General features: G+C 45.1%; 1 protein-coding gene and 1 long non-coding RNA gene across 4 annotated transcripts in view; both read right to left on the bottom strand.

The window, feature by feature from the left end:
- Positions 1-15,917, bottom strand: part of LOC310712949 — a 2,318,697-nt gene that overhangs the window by 700,438 nt on the left and 1,602,342 nt on the right. The gene's annotated exons all lie outside the window — the stretch shown is intronic.
- The window catches only part of LOC310712900 (neuroglobin-like), a 40,882-nt gene continuing 25,836 nt past the window's right edge, over positions 872-15,917 (bottom strand). For all 3 annotated transcript variants that reach the window (XM_083516351.1, XM_083516352.1, XM_083516350.1), the window contains exons 3-6: positions 10,536-10,643; positions 9,968-10,088; positions 3,163-3,243; positions 872-2,148 (exon numbers count right to left, since the gene is read on the bottom strand). In XM_083516351.1, the coding sequence (XP_083372477.1) occupies positions 2,023-2,148; positions 3,163-3,243; positions 9,968-10,088; positions 10,536-10,643 (436 nt within the window). In that variant the 3' untranslated portion in view covers positions 872-2,022. The remainder of the gene's footprint in view (positions 2,149-3,162; positions 3,244-9,967; positions 10,089-10,535; positions 10,644-15,917) is intronic.

The following is a 15,917-nucleotide window of genomic DNA, read 5'->3' as shown; positions in this document are numbered from 1 at the left end:
CAGCCCTGAGTGCTCACTGGAAGGACAGATTGTGAAGCTGAGGCTCCAAGACTTTGGCCACCTCAGGAGAAGAGAAGACTCCCTGGAAAAGACCCTGATGTTGGGAAAGATGGAGGGCACAAGGAGAAGGGGACGACAGAGGATGAGATGGTGGGACAGTGTTCTCGAAGCTACAAACATGAGTCTGACCAAACTGCGGGAGGCAGTGGAAGACAGGAGTGCCTGGCGTGCTCTGGTCCAGGGGGTCACGAAGAGGCGGACACGACTAAACGGCTAAACAACAAGAACAATAGAAATGGTGATGTACTGATATCAACAGAGCCATCTCTATTTCCCAAGGAGGCATGGATGGTGGGTGTTGAGCATCTGAGTCCTGATGCTGTGGCTTTACATGCTGTCCTGATTCATTTGGAGAAGCAAGGGAACTATGCGAGATTGTTATTTGTAGACTTTAGTTCTGCATTTAATACTATTCTTCCGCATAGATTGGTGCCCAAACTATTAGACCTGGGACTTCCACCGTGTTTGTGCAGGTGGATATTAGATTTTCTATCAAACCGTTCCCAATGGGTCAGGATGGGTTCCCACGTCTCTGCGGATCTCATCATGAATACGGGGTGCGTGTTGAGCCCGCTTTTATATATGCTCTATACAGCTGGCTGTGCCCCCCAAAACCCCAATAGTAAGATCATTAAGTTTGCAGATGATACAATGGTGGTTGGTTTAATCATGGCTGGAGAGGGAGAGGCAGCCTATAGGAAGGAAGTTGAGCAGTTGGGGGAGTGGTGCAGGAAAAACATTATTGTGGACTTTAGGAAATGTAAATTGGAAATGAATATTCAGCCACTCATTATGGAGGGGGAGTGTGTGGAACAAGTCTCAGTGTTTTGATTTCTGGGAATGGAGTTGAGAGATGATCTAACCTGGGGAGAAAACAGCAAAGACCTGATGAAGAGAGCACAGCAGAGGTTATATTTTCTGAGATTCCTCCAGAAAAATAATCTCTCAAAGGAATTGTTGATGGCATTTTACCATTTTACTGTGGAGAGTGTATTAACTTATGGTCTGTGTGTGTGGTTTGGGATCTGCACAGTCAGGGGAAAAACAATGCTGTCCAGGGTTGTAAAGACTGCGGAGAATAATTGGGTGCACTCTTCCCACCTTGGATCAAATCTACGCTTCCAGGTGCCAAGAGAAAGCTGCAGAGATAGTGCAGGATAGTGCCCACCCCGGAAATGATCTCTTTCAGCTTCTGGTTTCTGGAAGAAGGTACAGGGTTATAAAGACTAGGATTAGCCGCCTAAGAAACAGTTTCTACCCAAATGCGATTTTGGTTTTAAATGCAGTGTAAAGTAGTCTCTGTGGGAGTGTATTGTATTTAATTATGGGGTATCAGAGTTTTTAGGGGGCTAACCAGGCTGGGATAGCTGGGATAGCAGGCTTGTTGGTTTCTGAATGTCTGATGTAGTTTTTTCAATTCCGTTGTTCCGTATAGGACAATGACAATAAAGATTATCGTACTGCATCGAAAATAACTTAGTGAAATTGACTTGCGAGGTGGCGTGTTGTTCGATAAGAGATTGAGTGTTTGCGGGGGGCGGGGCTCATTTAATTTCATTGTACACAGGTTGTACAATTACAATAAAGGATTATTATTATTATTATTATTATTATTATTATCAGGAGCCCTCTGAAACAGCAGGGCGACATGCGCTCAGCTGAGCATGACTCCATTCCTGCAACAATCCCTCCCAGACATAAATACGCATTTATAAAGCTCGTGGGAAGGAGACTGATGGATGATTGGTCCTTTTTTCAAGAAATCCTTGCCTCGGGTTTCTCTTTTAAAAATATTATTACCAACCCCTGTTTCCAACAGAGACAGAATCACTGCAAAGGACTTTCCCTACACCTGGGAGTTCCACTTGGAAGAGAGGAGCAAAAAAGGGGGGAGTCCAGGGTGTGTGTGTGTGTGTGTGTGTGTCCATCGTTGAGTCACATCAAGAGCAGATTTTTGTCTTGCTAGTTTTTGTTTGGAGTTGACTCAGCGCAAGCCTTCTTCGAGGAAAGAGACTTGCCGGTTCCCGCAGTCTTCTCCTCCGTGTAGAAGCCTCGCCGCATGGTGGCCGCCAAATATTTGAAGAGGCTCTGGGGGGGGAGGGGGAAGAGAGAGGCAAACGTTTACTGGGTGAATCCTGCCCTCCAAAAGGGGGAGGGATGGGGGGGCATGGAGGGCTATGGCAGAACCAGGGGGTGAAACGGTAGGACCACGTTCCAAAAACACAGACGCAACACCCGACCGACCCTTGCCATTTTTACGTCAATCTGCAATTTGCTATGGCCTAAGTCAGATTAGGGGGACGCGGGTGGCGCTGTGGGTTAAACCACAGAGCCTAGGGCTTGCCGATCAGAGTCAGCCCAGGGTCAGCCACAACTAGACCTAATGGTCAGGGGTCCCTTTACCTTTACGTCAGATAAACAACAGGTGCTAGATTCAGAAAGAAAACCCACATGGAATGATGAAAAAAAGACACACCACATTCTTGTTTTAAGAGAAAAGAAGAATGGGATATTTCTATGGAGCGGAAATCTAATCAAGGGCCCATGAAATCAAACCTGATCATGCTTGTCCAACGGTTTGTTGGAAGGTACCCAAAAGAGGTGCCTCCCCATTGCTTTGGAAATAGCACATTGGACAGGCAAGCTCAGTTCCACACAGGTTTAATTGGGGAAAACGGCTTAATCGAGGATAAGAGGACTGGGGGGGAGGGGGGGATAACATAGTTCTGTCCCATGCTGGTTTCATTCATTAAAAAAGAAATGCCCAAAACCTGTTTCGTCTCATGCTGCTTGTGTGTGGGGTGTTTATTTATTTCAGAAATATCGCCCCCCCAAAAAAAAGGTCTGTCAATTTTTACCAAAAAAAGAAAACGCTGTTGCTGTAGGTAGGTTTTATTTTATTTGTTTTTTATATTTTGGAAATGTATATCCAGGTTTTTTCCCCTTTACATCCCCCCCCCCAAGAGAGTGGGGCCCTAAGCTAGAGCTTGTTTAGCTTTTACGTCAATCCGGCACGGGGCGTGATGGACTTAGTTCTGCTCATTTCGCTGGGTCTGCTCCGAGTGGAACTTAACTGGCGTCAACCCTGCAAGTTTCTCTTACCTGCCAAGCCTTCTCGACCTCCGGAGTCCAGTGTTCTTTTAGAATGGGCTGGACAGCTTGGATGAACTGAGCGCCTACGTACTAGGGGAGAAGTCCAGAGAAGGGAGGGTTATTTGGGGAGGTGAAAAGAGAGAGGAAGAAGAGAAGGCAGGTTGTGTTCCCTACCCAGCCCCATCTTTTGATTCTGGAAACGAGGAACAGGGAAGAACCATCCAGCTCTGGCAAAATCTGGGAGTCTTTAATTCTCTTTTTCTTGGATGGTTTGGAAGCACAGCGCATAGGAATGGGTGAATCTGCCGTTTACCTTCCCGCCAGAGTGGTACCTATTTATCTACTTGCACTGGTGTGCTTTTGAACTGCTAGGTGGGCAGGAGCAGGGACCGAGCAACGGGAGCTCACCCCGTCACAGGGATTCGAACCACCGACCTTCTGATCGGCAAGCCCTAGGCTCTGTGGTTTAACCGACAGCGCCACCTGCGTCCCAGTAGCTGGATAGGCGTGTCTAAATGAAAATGTTTTTAGCAGCCACAGGAAAGCGTACAGGGAAGGCACCTGCCTGATATCAATGTGCAGGGAGTTCCACAGATGCCATCACACTGAAAGAACGATTCCTTCCAAATGCGGACCAGGTATTACCTGGCACCTGTAGCAATGCCAGTTCTGACTGAGGTGAAGTATCAATCAAGGATTTCCTGGCTGCTGCTTCCGGATCTAACAAATTCCTCTCGACTTCCGGTCGGTGCCAGCGCTTAATGGCGGTCCTAGCTCCGAGCTCTGGAGAAGGACTGCTTCGCAAGTTCGGGTCTTACCCGCTACGGCAAGCGGGGGACCCCTAAAATCCCAGGCGCTGAAGCCTGAGAACAAGGAGACTCGGTGGGCACCTTTGCGCCCCCCGGTACCGTGAAAGAGCCTTTTTAAAGGCTACGGATCGACATCGGGAGTGAGCGCGGTGCTGAGAGTCGCTACCCAGCCTGCGAAGTGAAGCCGCGTCGCCATAAGCGGAGAGCGCCGATTCCTTCCTGAAAAGAAAATTTGGACTGATTCCCCGTGAGTAAGAGCTGAAAAATAACCGGGACTTTTTGAATTTTAAAAATTGGGCTAAAAACGGGGGAGATTTAAACAAAGGAAGTCTGCCTCCCCCCAACTGCATGAAAGCGAAAGCAACGGAGCTCTAAACCTGCATCCGTTTAAACCCGCTCTTTGATCAGCTAAACCGGACATTTAAACCTTTGATCTCCCCTCTAGCAAGCAGGGCAGAGGGGAGGTGAATCTGACCAATAACTGCATGATTTATTTGGGGGAAAAAACCTCTGCTGTCTCATCTATTTGAAAGTACGAAACGGTCTGCCTTTTCAGTACACTGAACTGACTTTTTCCTGTGAAGCGATACTTTGATACAAAGTTTCCACAGTGCCTGACTACTGTATATTATAAGAAGAAACAGTATAAATTGGGCAACTGTGGCAATTTGAAGTTATAAGCATTTAGCAACATTGACTTTGACTGTGTTAATTCCCTTTTTTCTTACTTCTTGGACTGTCTCCTTTGTTTTTGTATTTGGAAATTTTGCTCTATGGCCATTTTGATTTGCTCCCTCTAGAGGATAAAGCAAAGCTCGGCACGGCTTAAGACAGTGGAATTTTCCAAGGGAGAATAAATCCCGTGGGAATTGACCTTGACATGAGTGGCCCACAAGAAGAGATAGTCACAAGAGCCAAGATCAAGCAACAACAACAACAACAACAGTTGCAGCTGCAACAGGCAAAGAAAAGAGGCTCAATCTCAGGCGCAACAGCCGGATCAGCAGGAACAACAGGTCAAGACAAAGGAGCAGCCGTTTCTATGGAAGCTGTGACAGAGGCCCTGCTCAAAATAAACCAAACTCTGGAGTCTTTGACAAAACAGACTTCAGAGAACACACAAAAATTAACAGAAATATCAGCAAGATTAAACCAGAATACAGAATCTATAAATAAATTGGTAGAGGAAAACGCCACCACGCGCCAAATTGCCGAAGAAGCCAAAGCCACTGCTGGAGAGACACAGGAGAAATTAGAGCCGCTTGCCAAGAAGGTCTATGAGCATGATGCAACTTTGGCCTTGTGGGAGTTACAGAGGAAAGAGAGAAACTTAAAATTAAGACTGATTCCGGAGAATGAAAGAGACAGCCTTGTGGAATATTTGACACGGGAGTTTGCGGATTGCTGGGACCTTGAGGAAGACGAATTCAAAATTACGACTGCCTTTAGACTGGGGAAAAAGCAAGACAGAAAGACACCGAGAGACTGTCTGATTACACTCAGATCCAAGGAGGAAAGAGACAAAATACTAGGATTACACTTTGAAAAGGCCTTGCAAATTGGAAATTCAGCTGTACAGATCTTTAAAGACATCCCAAAATACATTTTGGATTTAAGAAACTTCTACAAGGACTTGGTTCTCTTGCTAAAGAAGAATTCTATTCGCTTCAGGTGGGAGTTCCCACAAGGACTGTCATTCGACTACAAGGCAAAGAAAGTGAAAATAAAGACAATTCAAGATAAAGACAAATTTTTGGCAAGATACCAGGAGGACTTACAGAAGGGGACTGTGGACGCACTTGCAGAACAGAGGAGAGCACTGGATATCCTGAATCTCTCGTTTGGACAAAAACCACCACCATCAGAAGAAGAGCAACAACTTGGAGCTGTTGGAGGAGCCTTAGGAAAATAACAAGATGGCTCTGCAATTCCTTAGTTGGAATTGTAATGGGCTCAATGGGCCTTTGAAGAGGAGACAAGTATTTCATATATTGAATAGAGAACAATTGGACTTGATATGCTTACAAGAAACTCACATAACCAGAGCCCACAGGAGATTACTTTCAAACAAAAGGCTAGGACAAGAATTTATTTCATCAGACAAAGTTAAGAAGAGAGGAGTTGTAATATATGTGAAGGAGAAATGGGCCCCAAAAATGATATTCAAAGATGAACAAGGGAGATATCTGGCTGTGGAGATACAAGTACAAGGAGAAAAATTTTTAGTTGTTGGAATTTATGCACCAAATGAAGGCAAATGCGACTTCTTTAAGAGACTTCATGAAACTTTGATGGACTATCTGGATTACAATATGATAATTATGGGAGACATGAATGGCGTGGTCTCCACCAATATGGATAAGGCACAAAGACTTACAGTCACCAAAGAAGGGAGACTCCCTAAGACTTTTTTCGAAATGACTGAAAACATGGACTTGATAGATATTTGGAGAACAAGGAATCCTCTGGAGAGAGAGGGAACCTTTTTCTCCCAAGCAATGATGACCTGGACCAGAATCAATCAAATCTGGGTTACTAGTGGAATGGCTCCAAAGATTAAGAAAGTGGAAATCTGCCCAAAAACTTGCTCCGACCATAACGCCGTGAAGATGGAGATGAAACTCACAATAACTGGTCAATTTAGATGGAGAATGAATGACACCCTCTTTCGAGATAAGGAGATTCTCACGAAGGCCCAAAAGACCCTAAAAGACTATTTTGAAATAAATTTGAGGACCGACGTGGAGAAAAGAGTGATCTGGGACGCAAGTAAAGCGGTGATGAGAGGATTTTTGATTCAACAAAACTCAATAAAGAGGAAAAAACAAAATGAGAAAAAAGAGAAGATTCTGGAAATGATAAAGGAAGGAGAGAGGAAATTAAGAACAAAACCAAAGTCTCAGGACATTTTAAGAGAGATCAAATTACATCAAACACAATATATGGAATTGATGAACCAAGAGATTGAATGGAAGATAAGGCAAATGAAGCAAAAGACTTTTGAATCAGCAAATAAATGTGGCAAACTTTTGGCATGGCAACTGAAGAAAAGGCAGAAACTAAATACAGTTACAAGCCTAGAGGTGGATGGAAAGAACATATCCAAACCCAATGAAATCAGAAATTGCTTTTTAAGTTATTTTAAAAAACTCTACACCCAAGGCCCGCAAAATGAAGAAGATATAGACAAATTCCTCGGAAAATATGGACTACAAAATATCTCTCATCAAAGTAAGATGGATTTGAACCAGAGAATCTCAGAACAAGAGGTAGAGGCTGCCATTCAGAATATGCAACTGGGCAAATCTCCGGGACCAGATGGACTGACTTCCAGATACTACAAATCGCTGAAGGAATGGTTGACTCAACCACTAAGAGAAGTTTGTAATGAGATCCTTGAGGGAAAAAAGGCACCTGAATCGTGGAAAGAGGCATATATTTCACTCATACCAAAGTCAGAGACTGAAAAGACCCAACTTAAGAACTACCGCCCAATATCTCTGCTTAATGTGGATTACAAAATTTTTGCAGACATTTTGGCAAAAAGATTTAAAAGAGTCTTGATGGAGAAGATTCATAAAGACCAAGCAGGCTTTCTCCCTAAAAGACATCTGGCAGATAATGTAAGGAATGTAATAGACATTCTGGAAAAGCTAGAGGTGAACATAAACACTAAAGCAGTACTGATCTTTGTGGATGCGGAGAAAGCCTTTGACAATATTTCTTGGAGTTTTATGAGGAAGAATCTTCATGGGATGGGGGTAGGTCAGGGTTTTGAGAATGGTATGGCTGCAATATATTCTGAACAAAAAGCCAAACTGATTGTAAACAATGTTGTGACTGAGGAACTTAAGATAGGAAAAGGAACACGACAGGGGTGCCCGATTTCCCCATTACTTTTTATTTCAGTTCTGGAGGTGTTGCTGAATATGATAAGAAATGACCAGCAGGTTAAAGGTGTGCAGGTCGGAGCTAAACATTATAAGTTAAGAGCGTTCGCAGATGACCTAGTATTGACTTTGCAAGAGCCAAACACTAGTACGAAAAAGGTTTTAGAAATAATACAACAGTTTGGCCAGGTAGCTGGATTTAAGCTGAACAAGCAAAAAACCAAAGTTTTAGGGAAAAACCTAACAGATATGGAAAAGGAGAAATTTCAAGAGGAAACAGGTTTGACTGTGGTCAAGAAGGTCAAATACCTAGGGGTTTACTTAACATCTAAGAATCAGAATTTGTACAAGGACAACTATGAAAAATGTTGGTCAGAAATTAAAAAAGATTTAGAAATATGGTCAAATTTGAAACTGTCAATGTTAGGCCGAATTGCAGTAATTAAAATGAATGTATTGCCTAGAATGTTATTTTTGTTTCAGACCTTGCAGATTATTGATAAGATGGAATGTTTTAAGAGGTGGCACAAAGATATCTCGAAATTTGTCTGGCAGGGCAAAAAGCCCCGAATTAAATTTAAAATATTGACAGATGTTAAAGAAAGAGGGGGTTTCGCCCTGCCGGACCTAAAATTGTACTATGAGGCAGCAGCTTTTTGCTGGCTCAAAGAATGGATGCTCCTCGAGAACACGGACATCTTGGATCTGGAAGGTTTCAATAACGCTTTTGGTTGGCATGCATATCTTTGGTATGATAAAGTTAATAGTGCCTTTAAAAATCACATTGTCAGAAAAGCATTGTTTAATGTTTGGATAAGATATAAAGATCTATTGGAAAACAAAACCCCTAGATGGGTGTCACCAGTGGAGGCTAAAGCAGTGAAGAAACTCAATATGGAGGTCGGATGGCCGAAGTATTGGGAAATTTTAGAACAGGATGGAGATAAGTTCAAACTACAAAGTCAGGAGAAATTGAAGCATAAAGTAGAAAATTGGTTCCAATATCGCCAAATAATGGAATTTTTTAAACAGGACAGGAAAGTCGGTTTCCAGGTGGAAAAATCAAAATTAGAAACCGAACTGTTAGAACCCAATACTAAGAATTTATCTAGAATGTATAACTTGTTGTTGAAATGGAACACACAGGATGAAACAGTTAAATCGGCTATGATTAAGTGGGCTCAGGATGTTGGACATAACATTATGTCAGCTGACTGGGAATGGTTATGGAACACCGGTATAAAATTTACGGCATGTAATGCCTTAAAGGAAAACATTATGAAAATGGTATACAGGTGGTACATGACCCCAGTCAAGCTGGCAAAAATCTATCATTTGCCCGATAACAAATGTTGGAAATGTAAAGAGACTGAAGGTACCTTTTATCACCTTTGGTGGACATGCCCGAAGATTAAGGCCTTCTGGGAAATGATCTATAATGAAATGAAAAAGGTACTTAAATGTACCTTTCCTAAAAAACCAGAGGCCTTTCTCTTGGGCATTGTCGGCCAATTGGTGACAAAGAAAGATAGAGTTTTTTTCATGTATGCCACAACAGCAGCAAGAATACTCATCGCAAAGTATTGGAAGACACAAGATCTACCCACTTTGGAAGAATGGCAGATGAAAGTGATGGACTATATGACACTGGCCGAGATGACAGGCAGAATCCGTGACCAACGAAAAGAGACGGTGGAAGAAGAATGGAGAAAATTCAAAAGCTATCTTAAGGACTACTATAAACTTAATGAATGCTAAAATGCCGTGGTTTCCAGAAACAAAGGGGTACAGGGATATAAGGTCAGATTATAAAAGAGGACTAAGATGATAGAGATTGGAAAGTAACAATTGGGAGTTGCTAGTTGAACTATGGACATTGGGATGCAGAGAGGGGGGGTATGGGGAAGTCCAAGAAAAGAGGTTTATGAAAATATGTTTGAAACTATACGTGTATGCTTGTCATTTTTTAATGTTTGTCTGTTTTTCTTAAAAATGTTGTAAAACCAATAAAAATTTTATAAAAAAACAAACAAACAAATTCCTCTCTGGTTTCCCCCACAAACTACGTTAATCTGTGGGGCCGCAGAGGGGGCTGCCTGCCCCTGCCTTCCTCACCTCATAGTACTTGGGGGGTGCCTTGTACCGGAAGTGATTCCTGCCCAGCTCAAAGGCCAACTGCTCCAGTTTGTCCTCCTGGTCGAGCCGCGCCACGCTCTTCTCGATGAACGACATCACTCTGAAGACGGAGAGAGGACATGGAAGAGACAGAGAAGGAAGCTTGGCTTCAGAACAGCCACAGGTGGGAGCCCACAACGCGCATTCAGATACATGCTGTCTCTATGGGATGTAACAGAAACAATCTAGTACATTTCCTGTTTGCCCAGAGTGGACATGCAGGGGGAATGTTGGTCCAGCCAGGAGGACTTCCTGTCACACCTGGTCTGGAGCATCCTCAGGTAGAATGAAGCAATGATTCTTCAACATCATGGGTAGGCAAACTAAGGCCTGGGGGCTGGATCGGGCCAAATCGCCTTCTAATCGCCCCACCCCCCCGTAATTCCCATAACACCTACAAGGTGCTACATGGAGTTCTTCTATTATTATTATCATCATCATCTGTCCTGAATCTTCCGATTTTCAGCTTCAGACGCAGAGAAGAGGGGCTGTTTTTGGCGCTACCCACCTGAGGCCGTGGGCTTGCAGTTCCTTGCTCATCTTCAGCTGCTGCAGGTCATCGATGTCCCGGAAGAGGAAGAAAACGTCTTTGCACTCGGGGTGAGTCTCAAACAGTCTGCAGAAGGAATAAGAGGAGAAGCTTTAGTTCTCTGGGTTATCCAGAGGGAAGGCTTTCCTCACTGCAAGGCTCGCCCACCGACGCCACTCTCCAACCACCAGGGCCGTATTTGGATGGACTAGAAGAAAATCGAAGAGGGTTGTAAACAAAACCGAGTGAAGCCAAGGATGAGGACAGGGATTTAAAATCCTGCAATTCACAATTTCTCCTCTAAAGGACGTAATATGTTATTGTTGTAATACCACGGTGGTTTTTAAAATTGCATAAAAATTAAAATTAACACTGAAAAACTTTTGCAATGACTGAACTTTTTTTAAAAAAAAATTAAGAATAGCGCTGCAACTTCATTTTCCTAAAAAGTAATGCTTATTCCATGAAAGGTTTACAAAGTTTGGTTATTGCAAAAGTTTTTCAGTGTTAAAAAATGCACAAAAGTTAAGCTTAACACTGAAAAACTTTTGCAATAACCGAACTTTGTAAACCTTTTGTGGAATAAGCATTACTTATCCCATTCTTCGGCAATCAGCCTTCTTGATGGTCCAGCTCTCACTTCCATACATCACGACTGGGAAAACCAGAGCTTGAACTATACCAGGGGTCTGCAACCCGCGGCTCCGGAGCCGCATGTGGCTCTTTTACACCTTTGCCGCGGCTCCGGGGCGGATACTAGTGAGGGGAGGAGGCGCATTGTGCACCCCAACACTCCCCACTGCGGCGGGCACTGTACTGGCTGTGGCATCGCATGGGGGCGGTGCATGTGTTAGTCACGCACCGTCCCGACGTCACCTTCCTGCCCAACCGCCACATTGTAAGGGGCATGTACGCTGGTCACTGCATTGAAAGGGGGCATGCACCCTGGTCACTGTTTTGAAGGGGAGTGAAGAACACACACACACAAAAAGGTAACTTGTTAATTTAACGTTTATTTCTATGAGGAGGAGTAATTCTGAGGGGTCAAACAAAGAAATAATAAAAAAGTGACAAAAAAGTTATTTTTATAATGACGAGTTTTGCGGCTCCCAGTTTTTCCCCCCTTCGGAAACGGGTCCAAGTGGCTCTTTTTGTCTTAAAGGTTGCAGACCCCTGAACTATACGGACCTTTGTTGGCAAGGTGATGTCTCTGCTTTTTAAGATGCTGTCTATCTTTAAATACGGCCAACTCCAATCCACACAGAAATACGTGCTCCCAGGAGAGGGCGGTGTTGGATTCCTGATTCCGAGCTCTTTGCAGCTGATCTTTGTTCCTGCCACAAAGTCCTGCTTTGGGGAAATTAACAGGAAATGTCTAATGCGTTGCAGCTGGAATCGGTTCTGGGGAAATATGCAAATAATCCACTTGTTTTAAGAAGCCAAGAAGAGTTAAGTGGGATCGCCACAGTTCTTTTTTTTAAACTCAGCATGCTGACAGGAGCCACCCGGATGCATACTTGGGAAACCTACAGGCAGGAGATGATGTTCTGATGTGTGGAGGCTGCTAGCCATAGTTTCCCAGTGTGGCTGTAACAGGAGAGAGAGGGATGGAGCTCCCCCAGTGGTGTTCAGTGTGGGATGTGATCCATGAGAAGCAGTCAAGTATAACATTCCTTGTTTTCCTAGAGTGGACATGCAAAGGGATGTTTGGTCCAGCCAGTCAAAACTTCCTGTTCCTCCTGGCTGGAGCATCTTTCCTTTTGCATGTGATAGAAGGTGGGCGTGACCTTACCTGTCCAGGTAACAAAAGAACGAGTCACGCAGCACACCTCTCTTTTTCACTTCCTTCGTCATTTGATCAGCTTCTAGCTAGGACTGGATTATTCCCCCTATGGGGTAGATCCACATGTACATACAGTGGTACCTCTACTTACGTTCACCTCCGGTTAGGTATCCTCTGGGATACGTGTGTGACAAACCTGGAACTATTTTTCCGGATTTCACCGTGCATGCATGCACAGAAGTGCCCTACGCGTCTCGCACATGCGCAGAAGCAGCACCTCCAGTTGCGAATTCCTCAGGATCCGACTGGAGCTCCGGAACGGATCCCGTTCACAACTGGAGGTACCACTATATTTGTAACTAAGTCTGCTTTCAGGGATCCAACTGTGAACTGATGTGAGTAAACTTATTTTATTGACTTTGAATAAGATGGTGGTGTCTTTATTCTTTTAAGAGGGATTAAAGGGAACTTACCAGGAACGTACAATTCAATCTGAGACAGACTGAATTGTATAATACAGTGGTACCTTGGGTTAAGAACTTAATTCGTTCCGGAAGTCCGTTCCTAACCTGAAACTGTTCTTAACCTGAAGCACCACTTTAGCTAATGGGGCCTCCTGCTGCCGTGCCATCAAGAAGGCTGATCGCCGAAGAATGGATGCTTTTGAACTGTGGTGCTGGAGGAGACTCTTGAGAGTCCCATGGACTGCAAGAAGATCAAACGTATCCATTCTGAAGGAAATCAGCCCTGAGTGCTCACTGGAAGGACAGATCCTGAAGCTGAGGCTCCAAGACTCTGGCCACCTCATGAGAAGAGAAGACTCCCTGGAAAAGACCCTGATGTTGGGAAAGATGGAGGGCACAAGGAGAAGGGGATGACAGAGGACGAGATGGTGGGACAGTGTTCTCGAAGCGACCAGCATGAGTTTGACCAAACTGCGGGAGGCAGTGGAAGACAGGAGTGCCTGGCGTGCTCCGGTCCAGGGGGTCACGAAGAGGCGGACACAACTAAACGACTAAACGACTAAACAACAACAACAACAACAAAGAGATTCAGACAAATCAGAAAACCAGCTTCCTGCCGTATCGGGGGGGGGGGGGAACGACTGGTTTGCTCCATGACTCACTAGCGTGAGTGAAGGAAGGGTAACATTTAATCAATATATCCTCTCCTACTATCCTTAACGTTCCCACAAGGACAGATGCAGATTCACTCCCCTTCAAGGGCTGGACTGGATTAAGGCAGAGGCAACTGTTCATTTGGCCTCTTGGCTTTCACTGACAGGGCAGCGTTTAATATCAAAGGCTGGGGAGGAGGCGATAAAACTCTTGTGAAAGGCAGGCGGTGTTTGATTCTTGCAAAATCCCCCAAAGATTTGCCGTGGCTTTATTAGCCGTTATCTGTGAGTTTTCCAAGATGCTCAGGTATAAGTTAAATATGGATAAGGGGTTTAAAGCAGAGAAGGCTCAGCTAGCAGGATATAAGCTTTGAAAATTGGATTGGAATTTAATAACGCGTCCTAATTAACCGAGGAGAAGGATTAGCTCAGACCTGAGCGAACGGATTAGATTGAATCAGGAGACAATGTTTGCACCAACCCAGGAGGATTTTGATCAGTGGGGGAAATTCAATCAGTCACGACCGCCTATTAAAATATCAGTTGTATGCCTAAATTCGTGCTATTTTTGCAGGGTCCCCATACGGCGGTAAAATGCGTCTCTGTGGCTGTGTACACCTCATAACTTTAAGGCGCATGATTCCGCCCCCTCCCCCCCAAAAAAAGAATCAAGAGAAGTGAAGTTTGTTAAGGGTGCTGGGAGTTATAGCTCAGCAGGGTTGGTGCAAGCAACAGTTCCCAGCAACACGAGGCACTTGCAGACTGTCAGTTTTTGCAGGGGTGGTGTCAGGGACTGTGCTGGGGAGGGCTGCACTGAGGACAACAGTATAGATTTGGAACAGCGGTTTGCAGAGGGACATACCGTATTTTTCGCTCCATAGGGCGCACCGGACCATAGGGCGCACCTAGTTTTGGGAGGCGGAAAACAGAAAAACTTATTCTGAACCCCAGAAGCCAGAACAGCAAGAGGGATTTGGCTTCTGTGATACCGTGTGGCTGTTCTGGCTTCTGGGATAACCGCGCCAAGCCTCTTCAGGGCAGCGGGATGAAGGCTCCCCCTGCCCAAAGAGGCTGTGCAGGGCTAAAGCAGAAGCCAGGACAGGCGTGTCGCTGAAGGGGTGCTGCGCCTTCTCTCTCTGCGCAGAGAGGGAGAAGGCGCAGCGCCCTTCAGCGAAGCTGGAGAAGGAACAGAAGGAGATCCTTCTGTTCCTCCTCCGGCTTCGCTTGATAGGCACGTTGCTCAAGGGGCGCTGCGCCTTCTCTCTCTCTCTGCGCAGCGCCTCTCCTTCACAGGAGAGGTGCTGCGCAGAGAGGGAGAAGGCGTGGCGCCCTTCAGCGAAGCTGGAGAAGGAACAGAAGGAGACCCTTCTGTTCCTCCTCCGGCTTCCAGGTCAGGCGCCTCGCGGCGAAGCCGAGGATCCTGCATTCGCTCCATAGGACGCACATACATTTCCCCTTCATTTTTGGAGGGGAAAAAGTGCGTCCTATAGAGCGAAAAATACGGTAGTTCAGAGGACAGAAGCTGGGAAATACTGGATGGGGAACAGCTAGGAGAAGAAACACTGGAAGATTCACAGTCTCTGGACAGCATTCCTACGCTCTCGCCAAGGTCAAGAAGAGCTCGGAAAGTGGCAGAATAGAAAGCACAGCACAGAGGGAACAAGATCAGATTACAAGATGTAGACGTGACATAGATTAATAGGGACGTAAGGCGGTGAAATCCTTAATTGGGAGCACCGCCATTCCAAGGAGATAAATAATAATAATAATAATAATAATAATAATAATAATAATAATAATAATAATAATTATTTATGTATACCCCGCCTATCTGGCAGGGTTTCCCCAGCCACTCTGGGCGGCTTCCAACTGAATTTTAAAAATAATACAGCATCAAATATTAAAAACTTCTGCCTTCAGTTGTCTTTTAAAAGTAAAATAGTTGTTTATTGCCTTGACATCTGCTGGGAGGGCGTTCCACAGGGCGGGTGCCACCACCGAGAAGGCCCTCTGCCTGGTTCCCTGTAACTTGGCTTCTCGCAGGGAGGGAACCACCAGAAGTCCCTCGGAGCTGGACCTCAGTGTCTGGGCTGAACGATGGGGGTGGAGACACTCCTTCAGCTATACTGGGCTTTTGAGGCCGTTTAGGGCTTTAAAGGTCAGCACCAACACTTTGAATTGTGCTCAGAAACGTACTGGGAGCCAATGCAGATCTCTCAGGACCGGTGTTATGTGGTCTCAGGGGCCGTTCCCAGTCCCCAGTCTGGCTGCCGCATTCTGGATTAGTTGTAGTTTCTGGGTCACCTTCAAAGGTAGCCCCACGTAGAGCGCATAGCAGTAGTCCAAGCGGGAGATAACTAGAGCATGCACCGCTCTGGCGAGACAGTCTGTGGGCAGGGAGGGTCTCAGCCTACGTACCAGATGGAGCTGGTAGACAGCTGCCCTGGACACAGAATGGACC

The sequence above is a fragment of the Podarcis liolepis genome (assembly GCF_965112155.1).
Source record: "Podarcis liolepis genome assembly, chromosome: 7".
Taxonomy (NCBI): domain Eukaryota; kingdom Metazoa; phylum Chordata; class Lepidosauria; order Squamata; family Lacertidae; genus Podarcis; species Podarcis liolepis.
The sequence above is the reverse complement of the archived record's forward strand: the minus strand, read 5'-3'. Positions and strand labels throughout refer to the sequence as shown.